Genomic DNA, 18,241 nt, shown 5'->3' with positions numbered 1-18,241 from the left:
GATCAGAGTGAATGCACATAAATGGAGGCTGTTGTTGTAGGTACACCGGGCCCCATCAGACTGAAAAATTACCATGGCTGCTGTAAGGCAAAGGATGCCTCCCTGCATACAATGAATAACATCACTGTCGATAGCAAGAGCACGCCACAGTGCTTCAAAGAACACTTTAAAACGAAGCATGTTATGCTACTATCTTTTCTGCGCGTAAAATGAAACGTTTAAAGCAAACATGAAGAACGTGGTTTGGGGTTTAACTGCAATCCTCACCAAGTATTTGCATAAGTATATTTACATTTTAATTATTTTTGATTGTTTTGCTAGAAGCTAATATGCATACTGAGCTGTAGAAGTAAATATAAACGAAGAAAAAAAATGTCACAAATTAAAAAGGGATGCTTATTATTTCTTAATTTTCCTCAAATATCAAGTCTTACAGGGTGTGCGCTATTTTAAAACGTGTTTGCAGGCTTATTTAATCGTTTTTAATATTAAAAAGTTCCCCGTATTTTTGTGTAATACTGTTAACCATATCAAAGTGGCTCTAGCAAGCTGTTTGAACAATGTTCAGACTTCTGCTGCAGTTTGAACTGTGACAGTTTAACAAGTGGATGGTGGATTTCAGCTGTTTATTCAGAGGCAGTGCTGACAATCATCTCTCTCATGCTTATCAAAATAGGTGAGACTCAGCGAGGAGGAAGTTTCACTCCAATAACGATACACCTGCATTTGCTGCTATTTATAGATCAGTCAGGCTCCCCGGAGATGATAGCGAGAGCCAACAGTCTGAACAGCAAAGATTTGATTAACTGTATCTGGGCACTGTGTTGCCTCAAGCTGCACTGTTTTTTTTTGAGAAATCCACAGTCAAGATGCACTTTCGGTGTTTTCACTACATTTTAAACTGCAAATACAGTGTGCTATTTACTGTATGCATGGAAAACGTTATTATATTTTATGAGATCTCAAAATATGTTTTAAAAAAAAAAGCAGCAGACTGTGACTGCTTCCGTACTCAGAAACTATTTGACCTCTTCCATGTTCTTCCTAATAAAGTGAGAGAGAGCTTGCACAAAGGAGGAGGTAGCGGTCCTGCTGCTGGGTTGTTGCCTTCCTATGGCCCCCTCCATGTCTCCTGGTGTACTGGCCTGTCTCCTGGTCAGTGTCCCCCATGTTCTGGAGGCAAACCTTCTTGCCACAGCTCTCATTGATGTTCCATCCTGGATTACCTGAGCACTACCTGAGCAACTTGTGTGGGTTGTAGACACCGCCTCATGCTGCCTCTAGGGCTGAGAGCACTGACAAAAGTGAGCAAAACATCAGGCAGAAAGGATGAGAGCTGAGAAATGGTCTGTGGTCAGCACCTGCAGAACCTCTCCTTTATAGGGGCTGTCTTGATAACTGCCTCATTTCCACCTGTTGTCTGTTCCATTTGCACAACAGCAGCTGAAACTGATTCACAATCAGTGTTGCTTCCTAACTGGACAGGCTGATTTCACAGAAGTGTGTTTTTACAGGTACTGGAAACATAAATAAAAACACCTTAATGTCATCTTAATGACTCTTGATTTAAATTCACTGGGATACACCAAAGGAAAAAAACAAGAGTTAGACCAAACTGAGCATTTAGCTAAAAACATATTACTGCTGCTCTCCAAATCTAATTTGACCAGAGTTTGTCCTTAAGCAGCAGCAGCAGCAGGCATTATTATCCAAATGCAGGAGCAATTCCAAGATAAATTGGTAAATCTAAGACTTCTATACTGTGTGTCTTCCTTATAGATGTATGCAGCTGGATTCAAAATCATGCATTACTTCAATCAGATGGCAAATGACCACATCTTTCATTCAACCAAAACAGAAGCACAGTCATGCCCGGACAATCAATAAGGGGAAAAATGTATCTGTCTGATAACAAATCTGACCGTCTAAAGCTAACGGTTCAGTAAATGGTTTTTATTCAAGCTTTTCCACAACCAAAATGTCTCTAACAGCCACACTAAATGTTGGATCCACCCTGTTTCTATGTGAGGAAAGTGAAAAGAGGTAGAAGAAGTGCCTCCTCAAACATTTGGCTTGAAATTATGAATGCAATGTTCTTCTGGCAGGGAAAATTCCAAGTGTGACATACTTCAAAAAGCCTGAAATTACAGCTGCTTTGTTGCTTTCAGATGGGGTAAAAAAAATTTCAAGTGTCAAACTGATTTTCCATGCCCGAAATTACAGCAGCATTGTGGCTTTCACAGGTGTAATTTGGAGCTGTTTTGTGGCAATCATTTGCTTGAAATTTCAAGTGTAAACTGCTTTTCAAACATTTGATATTGAGGGTGTCTTGTGGAATTGTTTTCATGGTGCCCATATGGTTTTCTCTTTGCCATAACAATGCATTTGTATTGTATTGCATGCTCTGTAAAAGCAGAGAAGCAGATGGATCGACAGACAGACATGCATTGAGGAAGCCCTCAGGGCAAAGGGAAAATAATGTAGCGAATATCCCATCCATCTATCTGCCTGTCAGCTTTGACAGACAGCTCAGCAGGGGTACGACTGAAAGCTGCAGCAAAAAGACGCCAACGTTAGTCATTCGTATTAAAACAGTCATAATACTGAGTGTCAGCTGTGCAATTTACACTTAAGCCCTCAAGCAGGAGTCCCACACCATGTCCAAAAATTTGAGATGTGAGAAGCAACAATAGGCTCTAATTTGAAAGTGTCACAAATCAACCCCGGATAATTGTACCTGCCTACGACATGCTGTTAATAAATCAGAAGTTTGGGAATGTGAAGTGCAATAACATATAGTCCACACAGTGCATAAACAAGTAGGATTATGACTGTGAGTGTACTTGTTGTGTGTGAGATAAGTGGCTGCATGGAATTGCATATGCAGGAAATTGATTGAGGTAATAACTGGTGTTGATTAAAATGTATGCATCACAACAACAGACATTCTGTTATTTAAAGTGTGGCCTCCAGGGACAACAATTACATATTAGACACTGAACACATATAGCAAAAATAGGTTTGTTGTTTGTGCCTTTTCTAGTAAAGTAAATGTGAAGCTCTCATTTCACAACATGCTACACTCAGAGCACTGATTCAAGGGGCTACTTAGTGAATAATTTGCTGCCAGCCATCGGAGTTACTGCCAAAAATACTGATGGGAGTATTTCCACATGGCATTTCACAGATTATGGCTTCAGTTATTGATGAAAATTGAAAGCACCGATTGATCCACGAAAAATAAAGCCAGCAAGCAGCAGCTTGAAAACATTCCATATTTAACTTGAAGATACTTATGCTGAGCTCACTCTTGTTTGTGGTAATGGCTTATTGATCAGCAGTGGTTATCTGACTGAAGAACAGTACTGTGCACTGTAGTGTAAACTCCATAACCATAATCCCTCCTCTATCTTTGCTTGACATATTTCCTCAGGTGAGAAATATTGAGTGACCCATAGAGATTTTTGTCCTGCAAATATCTCTGGTGCCTGTAGATAAGAGGGCCACTGCACAGCACTGTCTGTAAAACAAGACAGTAAAAATGTCTGCAGGTGGTATTGCACCGGGTAGTGAATTATTGGTTTTGTCCAATGTTCAGCTTGGGCGTCTGCTCTGCTGGCCTTGAGGTGTTTTCCACTGCTTAGCACACGAGTGTTATATTTAAATCAACATTTAGCTCCAACTAGAACATCAAAGAGCGCAAGTGGGCAATTCCAAGTTGTTTCTCAATCTGCCGTGGCAAATTGGACCCACTATGAAGCCACTTCCTCCATCGACGTCCCTCAAAAATCAAATTTACATGGAACCCTAGCTTCTAGTGCTTGAAATTGCTTTCTGCACCATGCATAATCACTGAAAAAGGGGATGATCCAACTGAGCGTCTGTGATTCGTGTGGGAGAAGGAAATTTGGATCAACTTTGTGCTGGAGCTGTGTTGGTTAATCTACTAAACATCAAAGAGGAGAAAGGAGAGGGAGGATGTGCGCGGGGAGGCGCAGGGAGGCACGGGGGGGGATTTATCGCGTGGGCTTGATTGGAAATCCAGCAGGGAGACTCTGGTCCCCCTGTAATCGTCTGTAATCTCTTGTAGGTTGTATGTGGCCTGAGAAGAGCTGAGAGGCAGCCTATTACCCATCTCCTGCCGATGGGAGGCCCTGATAGCACGCTGTTGGAGGACGACAGGAAATGAGGAAGCAGAGGAGGAGAGGACGGAGAGAGAAGGAGAGTAATCTCCCCCTAACCAGGAACAAATATAAGGTAACATCAAAGTATTGTCAGCCTGACCTCAGTGGAAAGTTGGCTTTTTTTTGTTAATTGATCATAACTTCTTCAACACTAACTGATCAATACCTGCTTGTCTGCAGCTTTGGAGAGCTCTTTCTTCCCAAAAGCTTTTCACGTGTGTTTTCAGTCAATGGGAGCTATTCCTAGTTCCTCACTGTCAAGAGTATTGATCAACATGAAGTTGGTGAGAAAAGTAAAGGCAGCAACTTACCCTTCTGGACTGGATCTCATTCACATACACAGGCAACAGAAACTCGCTGATTCCCTCCAGGCGTATCCCATCCTGGCTCAGCTGGAGATTTCCCATTCCATCCTGAAACATAATCATGATCATCAATTATGTGGTGATGAATTTCACTGATTTGATTCAAAGGGATTGTCACTTCCCAGACGTATAAAAAAAAGTCTGAATCCTGCTGGCGCTGAACTGCATTAGACGGAGCAGGAGCCAGACAGGCCAGTGGACAGGCAGCAGAGTTGAGTGACAGTGAAGAAGTAGGACATGACATCGAGGTGACACTGCCACAGACACTCGGCGGTGTCAGGGTGACAGGCTGCATGCAGTGGGAGGCAAACTGAGTAGAACAAGGCTAATGTGGCAGCTGTGGATGAGAATGTTGAAAAGATTCATGGGAAAGTGACAAAGGAATTCATCAGATTTATCGTCTTATAGATTTGCATGAGTTGGCTCAGAGCTGATTATTATAATGTGAAGTGGTGATAATAGTAATAGTTTTAATATAATTCTTTCCTGCAGTGATTTACAGGGAAATAAAACAGCATGAGACAAAAAATTAATAGCATAATGATGATAGCAGGAGGGCTATAAAAGCAGTGATAATGCATACTATACTACAGGGACTATACTGGATACATATTGGCCACTTTTTCTGTGGGGCTGAAAATACCAAGGCATAACCAACTGAAGCTCATCAAAAGGGTCACTTGAGGCTAGCACCAAAAACAAGTAAACTCACAGACTCATTTTAAAATCTACTATACAGCAGAAATGAGCATGTTTACATCCAAAAATATCTTTGTTCTCTATAGATAATAGAAGTTGCATGGAATGAGCAGGCATTTGATTTGATCTAACATTTGTTTCCTGAACTGTTTTCACAACAGTCAGATGCAGCATACAGCAGGATAAACAGGCACAAGGCTGTTAAGCCCCCCTTTAATCCACAGCAGTGCGGTAAACACCTAACCCCTAAAATAACAATGATTTGCAATGACATCGTAAAAACCCTCTAAAAGGGGCCCCACAACCACCTGATATAATGTGGGTTGGATGATATCTATATTAGCTGACCCACTATGCAACCAAATGAGGGTCCTTGGATTGGTCCTGCCTCTAGCATTAGCTGTTTGCTTATGGTGAGGACGCCCTCGAGCAAGGCCAGCTATGTCATGGCAGGTGTAAGACATAAGGATGCACAGTATCGAGCGTGAATCATCACACTCTGGATGCTCTGACCAAGCAAGGTGTGAACAAGCACTGCGCTAGCAAAGAGTACAACTCTGTATATGATATGAGGTCAGGCAGGAGTGGGGGAGGTGGGTGGGGCAGGGTGGAGGTCTTTCTATGACAGCAGCCTGATGTTAAAGTCAGTTCAGTGTCGAAGGTGAAGTGATGTAGTGGGTGTGAAAAGTTCAATCCATGCTGCAGTCAGTCAGATGAATAAGTGGAAGGTGAAATAAACTGGAGGGCGTTATTACAGCCCAGCTGGATGAGACTCTCAACATCAATGAAACAGGTGAAAAATGTCAGCTGACATACAGTATTTAATTTTGTCTGGTAATTATGGAGTGAGACAAAACCCAGATTACACAGTTGTCCCTAACAAGGAGCTGTTTTGTGAAGGTTATAGTGCTTTAAAAAGCTCCTAAATGTTAGATTTTGATCCAGTGCCAAGTGTTTTTTACATATGATTTTCAGATCAGTGAGTCAAAAAAAATACCTGCATACATCCTTGTAGACTTCAACTTTTTGAATGTTAACAGCCAGGAAGTTGCAGTATGGGACGGACAGCCATTTTGGATTACTAAAGACAGGATATCTTGACAGGGAATAGTGAGATTTGTCATATGGAAATACCTTGTGTACCCTTGGTGTATTGGGAGAAACTGCCAGGTGTTCACACACCTGCTTTGCCAGAAACGGTGAGACTTTTGATGCAGCCTGGCAGCTTCATGGTACAGAAACCCAGGTGTGTTCTAGTTGTTAATCCCCTTTATCCCATCTTATTGTCTGCTGAGATTAATAATTGATTCCAAATCCTTGAGAGTTCAAATTAACTTAAAAATGACTTTAGGAACAGTCGTAAACAAGAAAACTGTTCACCAATGGCCCATTCTATTCAGTGTATTGTTATTAAAGACACATATAGTACACTGGCTGATATTATACTGACAAAAAGTGGAATGTAGTTTGGCTTTCTTATGGAGCTTGCAGATTTCTCAGCGATTGGAAGCAGTGAAGTGCATTTTCTGAACAACACACCAACAGTACTGATAAGGTCTTTTACTCATGACACAGACTGATGGGAAGCGAAAGAGTAGAGGAGTGATAGCAATAGTCAGGAGACGCTTCCGTCTCAGAGGGGAGATGCTGCCATCGGGAGTTTGTTGACAAAATGGTAAATTGTGTGTATTGTCCCTGGAAATGTCACAGGAGCTTGCAGCATCTGCCTGTTTGTTTTTTTGTTTGAGATTAACACATTCAGTGTCAGCTAGTCCTGCTGCCAAGTCTTTTTCTAAATCTTCATAGAATCCAGATGAGACCAAGTAAACACGAGAGTTTTCAAATGGGCCTGCTTGAATACAATTTTCCACTCTTTGTATGTATGGGCAAAGAAACAAAGAGAAAACCCTATAATTAACTTACGTATTAAGAGGTTAGACAATAGGGCTATACAGTCCTCTGGCCATCAGAGGATCCACTGGCATGTCTATCAAGGTTGATTTGACTGCATTAACAAAGTCCATCATTTTAGCATTTAAAAAAGCAATAACTCACTTATCGTGAGTTGCAACTTCTCTAAGAAACAGACATTAAGAGTAGGACCTGTTCTTCATATATAAAATATCTGAACAACATAGAAGCAGCCTCAAACAAGCCGTTCTGGTAGCTTTAATCCAGAACAATACGGTCTTTAGAACTGATTCATCTCTGCCATATGTTTTGTGTAAGTGGCTCTCTTGAGGTCATTCAACGCCATCTCTATATGGTGCATGTACAGGTCAAGTTTAATACTTCCTCTCACTTAGCGTATATTTTGTAAGAAGTCATTCTGTAGCAGATTTACGTTGGGTTTTAGTTTCATTGTCCTGCTGCATCACCAAATTATACATAGCCCCAGCTGGCAGACAGCCACTCTGACATTATCCTGTAAGATAACTTGATAAATGTGGGAATTTATTTTCCCCTTGATGATGCTGTCAAGGTCCATCTGACTTTTCCAAATGTTGCTTTGCATTCTTCAGATGTTGACTTTTATGATTAGGCTGCAGGTACAGTTTACGTGTAGACACAGTGGAGCCGTGCACTGTCAGCTAAATTGTGCTGCAGCTCCTCTGAAGTCATATGGAGGTCCAGCTTTGTATTTCTGCCCTGCGGATCAGCAGTTATCTTGATCTTAGGGCCCTGATGCTAGGGTCAGTGTTTTGCTATTGGTCATCAACACTAGCTGAATGCCCGTTTGTGGGAAATATGTTTTGAGGTGGTGCCACCATTGACTTGCACAGTAACCTTTAACTTGACAAGAAGAAGAATACATGATTTAATGATCTGATATAATAAAATAAAATGCATAATCTTTTTCCCTTCTGAGAAAAATGTGCTTGCTGTGTCATAAGGGAAATTTTTGCAGCCCAGCAGCAGTACTTTTGGAAAATATTATTCTTAACTCACCACTGAGAAATTCATGACCTTTATTATCCAGACAGTGAGGGCCAGGTTAACGATCATGGTGACCAGGAGCAGCAGCAGGAAGAAATAGAGGCATCTTTTCCTCCAGCCATACAGGCCCACTGGGTATACGGCCTCACAGCCTGGTCGCTGGAGGTGCAGGGACTGGGACGCAAGAATAAACTGCTCCTGGGTAATCTGGAAAACAAACACAAAATGCAACCTTTAAGCCCGCTGGCTGTCAGGGATATATTCACTCCACACAGTGGCAATCACATATTGTAAGTGGTTATTACCTTCCAAGCCGCACTAAAATGACTCTCAGCTGCAGCATGGCTGTGTTACTTTACATTGTTTATTTCAGTGTTGAAGAACAAATTGTGAAAGCAGGAATGAATGTCAGCTGCTGCATTGAAACAGCCTGGAATGTAATTAAATGGAGTGAGAAGGGGATATTTTGATCTATAGCACACTAGGAATGGGAACACACTAATATTTTACATTTATTAAGTGTAAGTGGCTATTTTCCATTGTTTCCATAGCTTGACACGGCTATTTGGAAATTGAACCAGCAGCAGAGCAATCAATCAAGCTGTGAGCCTAAAAGACAAGGTCATTTATGCAACTTTATTGTATAAAAGGAGAAACCAAAGTCCAAACCAAAGTGAGTGGCTGTTCTTGAATTGTGGTGCATTTCATTCCACTGCAGGGGAAGCTGGATCATCCGTCAAGATCCATTGATTACAAGCAATCAGTAGCGGGAATAACTGGCCCAGAAGGCAAAAAGCTCCTAAATAGATACACCTCTTTAAGTAAATGTACATAATTCTGCAGCCAAATCTAGATCCTAATTAGCTAAACACAGTGTTTAATGCAAGGTGCGGTCTGGAAAACAAGGTCTGTGACATTCCTGCTAATATTTATGTTCTTTTACAATGAAAAGTCATTTATTTAAATTTAATAACATGTCATAGCTTTGTTTTCACTGCTAATTACTTGTTGACATTTTGTCATCCCAGGGCTTAAAAAAAATGTCACTGTGAGTGACAGCTTCCTGCGGCCAACCTGTTTACCGCTCCCCTCAGGCTGAGATCTTCACAATGTTACTGCCCATCAACCTTTCACAGAAAAAGAATTTCACAGGCAGTAAGTTGACTTTATATGTAGTTGCAGCCTCCTGAAGATGTGAAAGTGACGGAGAAGCAGTCAGTCCATGACTATCTCCACAACATAGTCATCACGTACTGGCTGTTCCACCCAACATTAATCAAAGCAGGATTGAGCTGGATGATGAGGCAGAGGGTCAGATTCAGTGCCAGCAAAATGTTCTCCACTCTGGCTGAGAAAGGAAGGTGCCTGCCAACCACTCAGAAGCTGCTACATAGAAGCTCTGATCTAAGATCAGAGAAGATGATTACTGTCAAGTGTGATTGTCCAGGCGAGTTGCCGCTCTCCAGCAGATCATGGCCGCAGGCTGACACCGTGAAACTCCCCATCACAGGGTGCAAGGCTGGCTGAGCTCTAAACTGTTCAGCCCAGCTACAGTTGGAATGAATTTTACCAACTCTGTCGCATAGATATGAATAACAGAAAAAGCACCTGCTCATGAAAACCAAGTTAAAATGGCCAGCAGCAGCGCCAGAGTGATTTAATACGCCCAATTATGTCAACATATTTTCTAAAGTTACCCATACTTCCACAGGAGGAACTATTAATTTATCACGCTGGCATAAAATACTTTAATTGCATGACACACACACTCATAATTGACACACCTGTGTACAGTTCTCCCCAGAGGGACCCTGGATGTGTAATGCATGCATAACTGGAGTCATGGCCCACATGCTTTATTCACACTCAGCATGTCATTAGCATAAGACACTGATGGCAGGCATCATTAGATTGTATGTTTTCCTGACAGGCTCTCATTAACTGTGGCAGAGCAAGAAAAGACTCTTTAGCTCAGCAAGCTGAAGACTTTATCCAAGAAGGACCAAATTAATTGGCTCAGGTTGGAGTGGAGTAATAGCTGTAAGTGTATTCTGTAGTCCTCTTGACTTATCAGTCCAAATATAATTGTAGTAGCTCCAGAAGGACTGTTTTCACAGTCAGGACACAGCACATAAAGCTATTGTGTTGTTGCAGCCAATCAATATCTCTTACAAGGGCGAGCGCTTGATGAATTTCCGTCATTATAAAACCAGAGACACTGAAGCCGTTTGTGGAAAACTTTGGAGCAGTGTATCAGGTGAAGTGTGTGGTGGTGCCAGAAATAGACATACAACCTTCAGGCTGTCTATGAATTCCTGGAAACACAAGCCTTCATTGATCCAATGAAACATTTGTTATTTTGTGGATACAGCTCATATTTGTTTCATTGAAGAATCCAATAGACTACTAGCAAACCCAACAAAACACTAATTTAATTAAGAAACTAAGACACAGTTTCATGAATCTGAGGATCCATTATTTAGACCCATAAGGTACATTTGAAATCATGATGCTCCTAATGGTCTGCCATTGCCAAAGTTGGGATTTTCAGTGAGTGTTTGTGTCCCATTTTTTTGTTTTGTTTTGCAGTTTGCAGTCGGCAGCTTTCTGGCTGATTGAGCAACAAATATTTTCACAGCATGGCTAAACTCTTCTGGTTTCACATTTTAAATATGGGCTACTGCCACCTGCTGGTATGGAGGGTTATTTTCTCTCACGCAAAGAAAGAGCTATAAATTAAATTATAAACAAAATTTACATTACAAACATTTTACAACTTCACCAAGATAATGTTTTGGCTGTGGAGCGACGTCTGCATTACCAAATCTCTTCTCGTGACTGATACTGTGCCTTGGAAGGGCATGAATGATTGAACAATATCTAAACAAGTGGAATAATAACACTGCAAATATGGAATCTAACAAGAGTCTTCCGCAAGCTTTACCTCTGCTAAAGAACTGAATCAACTCCTTAAGTGACAGTTTCCATGGATGAACAGTTTAGGTCAGAACTGCCAGTGGTGGCAGATGTCTCACAAATGGATGTCTTGACTTTGCAGCAAATACAAATGACCCATATCGCTGGCCTAGAAATGTCAGTGATTCCAATTTAACCAGCGATGCAGCTGAGGGACAAAAGCATTATGAGAGGTGCTTACACACACTGAATATAAACTCTCAGTGGAGTGTCACTCAAGTTGTTCTCACAGCCAAAACTTTCCACAATGTTGAAGGAGGCCTAATGCGTTATCATCAGACTTTATGCATCCTTACACACAACTGGAGCCAATCAGACCTTGTATCAACATTCAGACCACCAAGAAAAAACTGTTCCAAATCTGCCTTTTTGCCTACAGCCATTGCCCTGCTGGACACATTCAGTCTATTTTCAATCCACTGTTGCTAGGGGAAACTTCAGTACTTGTAATTTCTATGGCAACCCACTGTTCCCAACGCTAGCAGATCCTGTGATTTCTTTACAAGAGTTTTAATGCATATATTACCCTGCTGGTCGAGTCATGCCTCCTAAAGCATGGTTATTCATAGAACGAATGGAAGGAGTGCATAATGGCTGGCGTTTTGTCAATCTGTCATTTCAGCATGCAGGTCACAGCTGACTCACACAAACACACAAGAGTGAACTGAGATGTCCAACTGCAGCAGGTGTGAGAAACTACTCTGACTTTTACTAAGCATACTATTGATTGGAAAGAAAACTGCTGATTCTTGTATGTTTATATTGGCTTAAGAAGATGGGATTGTAATATGTGATTAAGAGTACAGAAATTTGGAAGGGAGAAATTTTAATATTGGATATAGTGTGTAGATTTTAGGGTCATATTACCAAGTAATAGTGGAAAGAGATACAAAAACAATCGCTCGTGAGTTTCACACTAGAAAAAAACCCCACTAAGCCCTAATAACATCTGGTTTGTTATGACAAACTGGCTTTCACTGTTGAGTCAAATGACTGCTGTATTTATTTTATTTTATGACTGGAAGCAAAATAACATGACAACCAGGTGAACATTTTCGTCCCTTTTTCCTGCAACCTCAGTGTCTCTTCGCCATCTTATCCACAAATTCCATCAATCTCCGATCGGGCAGCACTCACACATTTTTCATATGAAATGTATGCTCAGTCTGATCATCAGACCTCCATACTGCTTTGATTACAAGAGTTATTTGTGTACTATAACCCCAGACTCTTTGGGCATTTGTAAAGATTTTTCAGCAACCTATATATGACTCTGGGTGTAACAGACAGGCAGAAAGGGGAGTATCCATCCTGTAGTCAAAAGTCGCAATGAACTTGTTGAGAGGTCACAGGTAAAAAGGTTATGAACTTGTAATCTCAAATGAATATTTCCCCTCCCTCCAGTGGCTGAACACATTCATGAAAGTGATAGTGTTGACAACAGCCGTGCAGATGTGTTTCCTTTCCACTTTGAGTAATTGTCAGACTGGAAAATCATGCTGAGTCCTGAGCGTGTTCCATCTGTGACGAAATTATCAAAATATGTTTGATAGCACTTGAGACAAAAAGTCAACACATTATCACGAACAGATGGGGCTGGAATCCATCTACAGGCCTTATCACATGCAGCTTCTATTTATAGAAACGCCGCACCTACACAGTGACTTGCTTCTCTGAGGTACAATGAGCCATAAAATCTCTATCTCTTTAGATCACACACTGCGCTGGATCTGTTGCAGAACCATATTTGTCTCTGTATACAATACTTCATCAATCCCATTTAAGTTTGTACTGAGATCCGCCTCTGTTGCTTTCTTTTTTTTTTTTTTCGCTTCAGGGGGAAGCAGGGTCCTCTGAGCTTTGACTACAAACCTTACAGCTGGATCCAGCCAAAACCAGCAATTACCCAGCAGTCCCTTCTTACTGCCAGCACGCATCATCTTCACCAATTAGCGTAGAGGGTGATATTCTACATGCTGCTTTGATCAAACAGTGACATGCTGCAGAGGCAGCAAAACACAGCTGAGAAGGCCCTAATGAAAGAAAATGAGACGTTATTAATGCTTGATAATGTTAATCAGCAAATCGGCGAGCGCTCTCTCGCTCAGCAGTGCCACCGGAGTCCCACAAGGCTGCCTCAGCTGGAGGTAAGAAAACATTTGAGACACACTAATGACTGTAAAGCTTGTACTCATCCATCCAGCATATGAATGCTGCACAATAGCTGAGGTAGCAGCAGGGGAGAATAGAGCGGACACAATCACCTTCTGAGTCTGACACACTATTAAAGCACCTGTGTGGGCTCTTTATCTTTTGACAGAAATCAAAAAGAATCCTCAACACACAACTGTAACAGGGAAAGCCAATTATGCTGCTCAATGTGCAACACAGTTCACTGATGTTGCCATTTTACATTTTGTTGATGTGACAATCAGGCATGTGAATGAGGGGGTGCTGCTGTCAATAGTCATTCCACTTGCATGTGAAATCCAATTTTTGTGGTTTCTTTATCTCTGGTGGAGCTACAATAGCAGTATGTTCCATCCTCTGCAGCGTGGCTGCCCTGTTTGAATGGATGGATACCTGTCAGTGCCACTCTTCCACCTCATAGCAACAAGGTACTGGAAACATGATGACCAGATCAAAGATCTCCAATAACAAAAGGCTGCAGCTGTTCAATCTGAGCAGCACACACAGCCAACAAGACTGAACATCAGAGGCTGTTTGAAGGTTTTCAGAGAGAATTCACTTGCTGCTCTGCTTTGATGACATTTTCATGAAAAATATTTTTTTTTAGCTAACACAACAAACCACACTGGCATTTTGTACCTCTGACCTTTTGCATCTTTAAAGTCAAGAGCTGGTTTTGAAGTCTCGACTGTTTTATGCTCTGTCGGTTCCGTTCCACAGAGTTGAGGGGGGGGGGGGGGGGGGGGGGGGGTGTAGAAGACCACAACAAACTGCTGATATAAATAAACAGACAGACAGCTCTCCACAGTAAACTTGCTTTCCTTGTTAATCCCTGGCAAATCCTTAGAGAGCCAACAGGGGCCATTTTGGACAGCACCCCATGGGCGTCATTTGCATTCATCAGTCGAATGCATGAGGGAAGAGCCAGACGGAGTTATCAACACAAATAATGCCACTAAGCATCCTGAACAAAGCCTCTGGTTTTAATTAGATAATGCTGCACAGGCTCTTAGACTTTTATATTACCTTTTTAACACAACAAGGCCTACTTAAAATATTACAAAGCAGACAAACTATAAGTGGGGTAGTGCTCATCCTGTGTGAGCAGGAGGAGTGATTTCTTGACTGATAAGTGTGACACAGATTTGTGTGTGTGTTATGTTAATGTGTGTAGCGGGCCAACAGTAGCGTTGCTGTGTGTGGGTTTCTTTTAACACAGATATGCCTTTTTTGTGTGCACTGCAGCACGAAGAGAAGATGCACATACTGTACCCAGAGGTTACTGCCCCCTCCCCTCCTCTTTGCTAGACTGGAATGATAATGAGAAAGCATGCAGGGAGAATATTCATAACCTGTCACATTACAGAGATTGTTGAAGAGGTGAATGCATACAATATGACGTATAGTGCAGGAGGGAGATAGGTGTAGTACTCCACAGAGGCTTTGTGAAGTGTTTGAGAGCTGGTCATTTGTTATTAATCATATTTCTGCCTACAGAGAGAAGCACACAGTTTCCATTCATCTTTAATTAGACAGGATTTTTTAAAAAAAAGGAAGCACCTGTTGCAGAGGACTCAACTTCAGATTAGCATAAAACAAAACAATATCAAAAACACTATATATTTCCTGAAGTCCTAGTAAAGGGTGGCTAAAACTTATTTCCTAAATACTACACAACTTGTCAATTACAATAATAATACTTCTGTCATTACTGTTTGCTTACCTTGAGCGTCTCTATGTCAAGAGTAGCCGACTGCTCCATGTTACAATCTCATCTGTCACATATTTCCACAAAGTTGACACAAGCTAGTTAAAAAGCACCAAATTCAGCTCCGACGCACTTGCTAGCTTCACTTCTTCACTCGCACTCAAGCAGATATGCTGCTAAATCATATATTTTCTACACACTGTGACGTCAAAACTATATTTAAAATATATTTTTGTCGTCCACTTGTGTTCAAACGGGATGCCGTCTAGTTAAAGGTACGCGGGCTCAGATGCTGCGTCCGTCGCTCACTTTCCGACCGCTCGCTCTCCTTCAAAACTCCAACGCCGTCAATGCTGACGCAATGACGCAAGGCGTTTCCGGTATCAAATTTCAAAATAAAACTTACTACACACGCGGAGTTTCTGCTATTGTTTTTCAGAGATGCTCTTATGCAGCAGTATTGTGGATGGTTAGACTTTATCTCTAGCTACAAAGCTACAATGTGTAATGCAGGAAGTCTTAATACACAATTAGGAAATAAAGGGTTTGTGTGGTTTTATTTGACTAAATGTGCAGCTCGTGCTATATTGACACACATTAGTTATGTTAAACAGTATTTCACAATGTTTTTGCCTATAAATTGTTTACCCAAGGAAAAAACTTATTATTAGGTTACATAGAACTACATGAGTGAGGTAGGCGATAACCAGTACGCTTTTATTCTGAAAACATGAGAGGCTCGATTACCGGTTTATTACAGAGAACTGTAGCTCACTTTACAGAAGTCAAATCCCATTGAGCTAACAATTCCATGGTGGGACTATAATCTACGGGCATTTCCAGCAAATTAAATATTTTTTTTTTAGCTGAAATAAAATTTGAAAAAAAAACGCCATGAAACAATATACATTTTTTGTTCACATGAACTGACATAGTTAAACAGATAAAAAATAATATGCCTGTCTTCTATCAGTCAGCAAGAAAGACATGAATTTTCCTAGTTTATTCTACAACTGCATCAGCTCTCATTCTTTGGCGCTGGTTGCACCCTGCTGGAGGCTCAGCGAAAATGCAGCAAGAATAAACAGCGTGGGTACCAGTAAATTGTAACAACATTATTACAACATCATTAAAGTGTTTATCTTAGAAAATAAAATACAAACCTCATCCTACATATAGGACAATATTTAACAGTGAAGATTGGTGTTGTTGATAGATTTCCAGTATGCCCAGTCTAATTTGTGGCAATATGAATTATGTCTATAAAAACACGTATTATTATTATTATTATTATTATTATTATTATTATTATTATTATTATTATTATTATTATTATTATTATTATTATTATTATTATTATTATTATTATTAATAAGGTTTGCTGTATGGTTTCGATGGCTGAGATTGATTGCAGTTTTCTTAACGCGTCAGTAGGGGGCAGCAGACTTTTAAAAAGACAAACACAATCGAGCCTGACTTCCATATTTACAGGAATGATAGTCGACTGTCGATCAATCAGTTCATCATCGCAAGGATGTCAGACGCTAAGCAGCTAATGGCACAGAAAAGGTAGATGTTTTTTCTATGTCAATATACCGTTTGTATAACGGAGCGTATTCTAAACTCGATTCAGACAGAGATTCAAAATGTCGTTTCCCCTTTGAATCGTGTTGTTAAATCAGTGATGGCGCACTTTACAGCTAATATACTGAAATGACTCCTTTATCTTATTATTGGCTACAGTGCAGCCTTTAACAGTTGTAATCATATCGTTGTGTGTTGTTGCAGTGCTAAAATCGCAGCTGGAGCTGTTGTATGTGTTGAAAGTGAAATAAGAGGAGATGTGACCATTGGTGAGATTTAACACTACATCATTTATTTGTATGTGTTTCATCCTGCTGCTTAATATTAACATTGTTTTCTTCTCATTTCACTTCAGGTGCAAGGACTGTTGTCCACCCCAAAGCACGGATCATAGCAGAGGCAGGGCCTATAATTATAGGAGAGGGTAATCTGATAGAGGAGCAGGTGCTTATTATTAACAGGTATGTAGCTATTATCAGTCGCCTTCTTCTGTGTGATCTTTATACTTTGACTCTACTTTGTCTCCTTTGTTGTCTGCAGTTATCCTGAGAATATAATGCCAGACTCAGAGGGAGCTGAACCAAAGACAATGACTATTGGGACTAACAATGTGTTTGAGGTCGGCTGTGGTATCCTTTGCAGTCCTTTGCAGACATTATGAACTAATCACATGTTTATTAATGTCTGAATTTATGTTGTGAAAATGCCAAAAGATGCTTTTGAGATCATTTGGGGACACGTATAATTTAAACTTTGTCCACCAGAGGGAGGTGATTCTCAACCACAGTGTCAGCCTGAGCTTTTGTAGCACTGTTCAGGCTACAGATTCTGTTGGGTGTAAATTCATTTGTGGAAATCTTTAACAATTCTGCCACAGTCTCTCAAGCTCTGAAAATGGGAGACAACAATGTGATCGAGTCAAAGGGTAAGTACTGCATCAATATGTATATATGTATTGATAAATTAAACCGTTAATAATAATAACACACTTCATAGCTGATCTTAAAAAATAACATGGCAATCATTTAATCCCAGCTGATGTGGGCAGAGATGTGATCCTGACCAGCGGCTGCATCATCGGTGCGTGCTGCCAGGTCAACACATGCGAGGTTGTGCCAGAGAACACAGTCGTGTACGGTTCAAACTGCATCAGGCGCGTTCAGAGTGAAAAGCCACAGGTCAGTCCATTTTCAGTGTGTGTGTGAGAGAGATTCATAAGCTGTCTTGGCTTGTGTACAATTGTTTTTTTGTTTTTTTTGTAGCCTCAGACTCTGCAGCTTGATTTCCTCATGAAGATTCTGCCCAACTACCACCACCTAAAGAAGACTGTGAAAGGAAACGGCACACCTGTAAGAAACTAAAGATATGGAAACATAAGAGCCTCCCGCACACACACACACACACACCTGAAGCTCACACATCTCCCTTATCATGAACTTGTATGTGTACGTGTAATGTCTTCTGGATTACCTCTACCACTCACCATTATGCACTTTTGCAATTTTATGAATATTTATGATGCATTTTGCACATTAAATGGTAACTTTACTATACCAACCTATGTTACTGTGTTGCATCCATCTATATGTTTAAAAATG

At 40.8% G+C, this 18,241-nt stretch overlaps 2 protein-coding genes across 4 annotated transcripts in view; one reads left to right on the top strand and one right to left on the bottom strand.

The window, feature by feature from the left end:
- LOC114451099 (zeta-sarcoglycan-like) overlaps window positions 1–15,331 on the bottom strand; it is a 25,793-nt gene extending 10,462 nt beyond the window's left edge. For both annotated transcript variants that reach the window (XM_028429646.1, XM_028429647.1), the window contains exons 1-3: window positions 15,075–15,331; window positions 8,198–8,392; window positions 4,496–4,597 (exon numbers count right to left, since the gene is read on the bottom strand). In XM_028429646.1, coding sequence (XP_028285447.1) covers window positions 4,496–4,597; window positions 8,198–8,392; window positions 15,075–15,113 — 336 coding nt within the window. In that variant the 5' untranslated portion in view covers window positions 15,114–15,331. The remainder of the gene's footprint in view (window positions 1–4,495; window positions 4,598–8,197; window positions 8,393–15,074) is intronic.
- On the top strand, window positions 13,232–18,241 carry LOC114451100 (dynactin subunit 6-like). Of its 2 annotated transcripts, none has more exons than XM_028429649.1 (7): window positions 13,232–13,308; window positions 16,848–16,912; window positions 16,999–17,104; window positions 17,184–17,272; window positions 17,521–17,568; window positions 17,679–17,821; window positions 17,906–18,241. In XM_028429649.1, the coding sequence occupies exons 1-7, from the start codon at window positions 13,232–13,234 to the stop codon at window positions 18,002–18,004; spliced, it is 627 nt and encodes a 208-aa protein (XP_028285450.1). In that variant the 3' UTR covers window positions 18,005–18,241. The 2 variants fall into 2 exon arrangements, with proteins under 2 accessions (XP_028285450.1, XP_028285449.1); XM_028429648.1 differs by lacking the exon at window positions 13,232–13,308 and adding an exon at window positions 16,547–16,628.

This window comes from Parambassis ranga, chromosome 18, assembly GCF_900634625.1.
Source record: "Parambassis ranga chromosome 18, fParRan2.1, whole genome shotgun sequence".
NCBI classification, from domain to species: Eukaryota; Metazoa; Chordata; class Actinopteri; family Ambassidae; genus Parambassis; species Parambassis ranga.
Note: the sequence above shows the minus strand (reverse complement) of the source record. Positions and strands in the feature narration are given on the sequence as shown.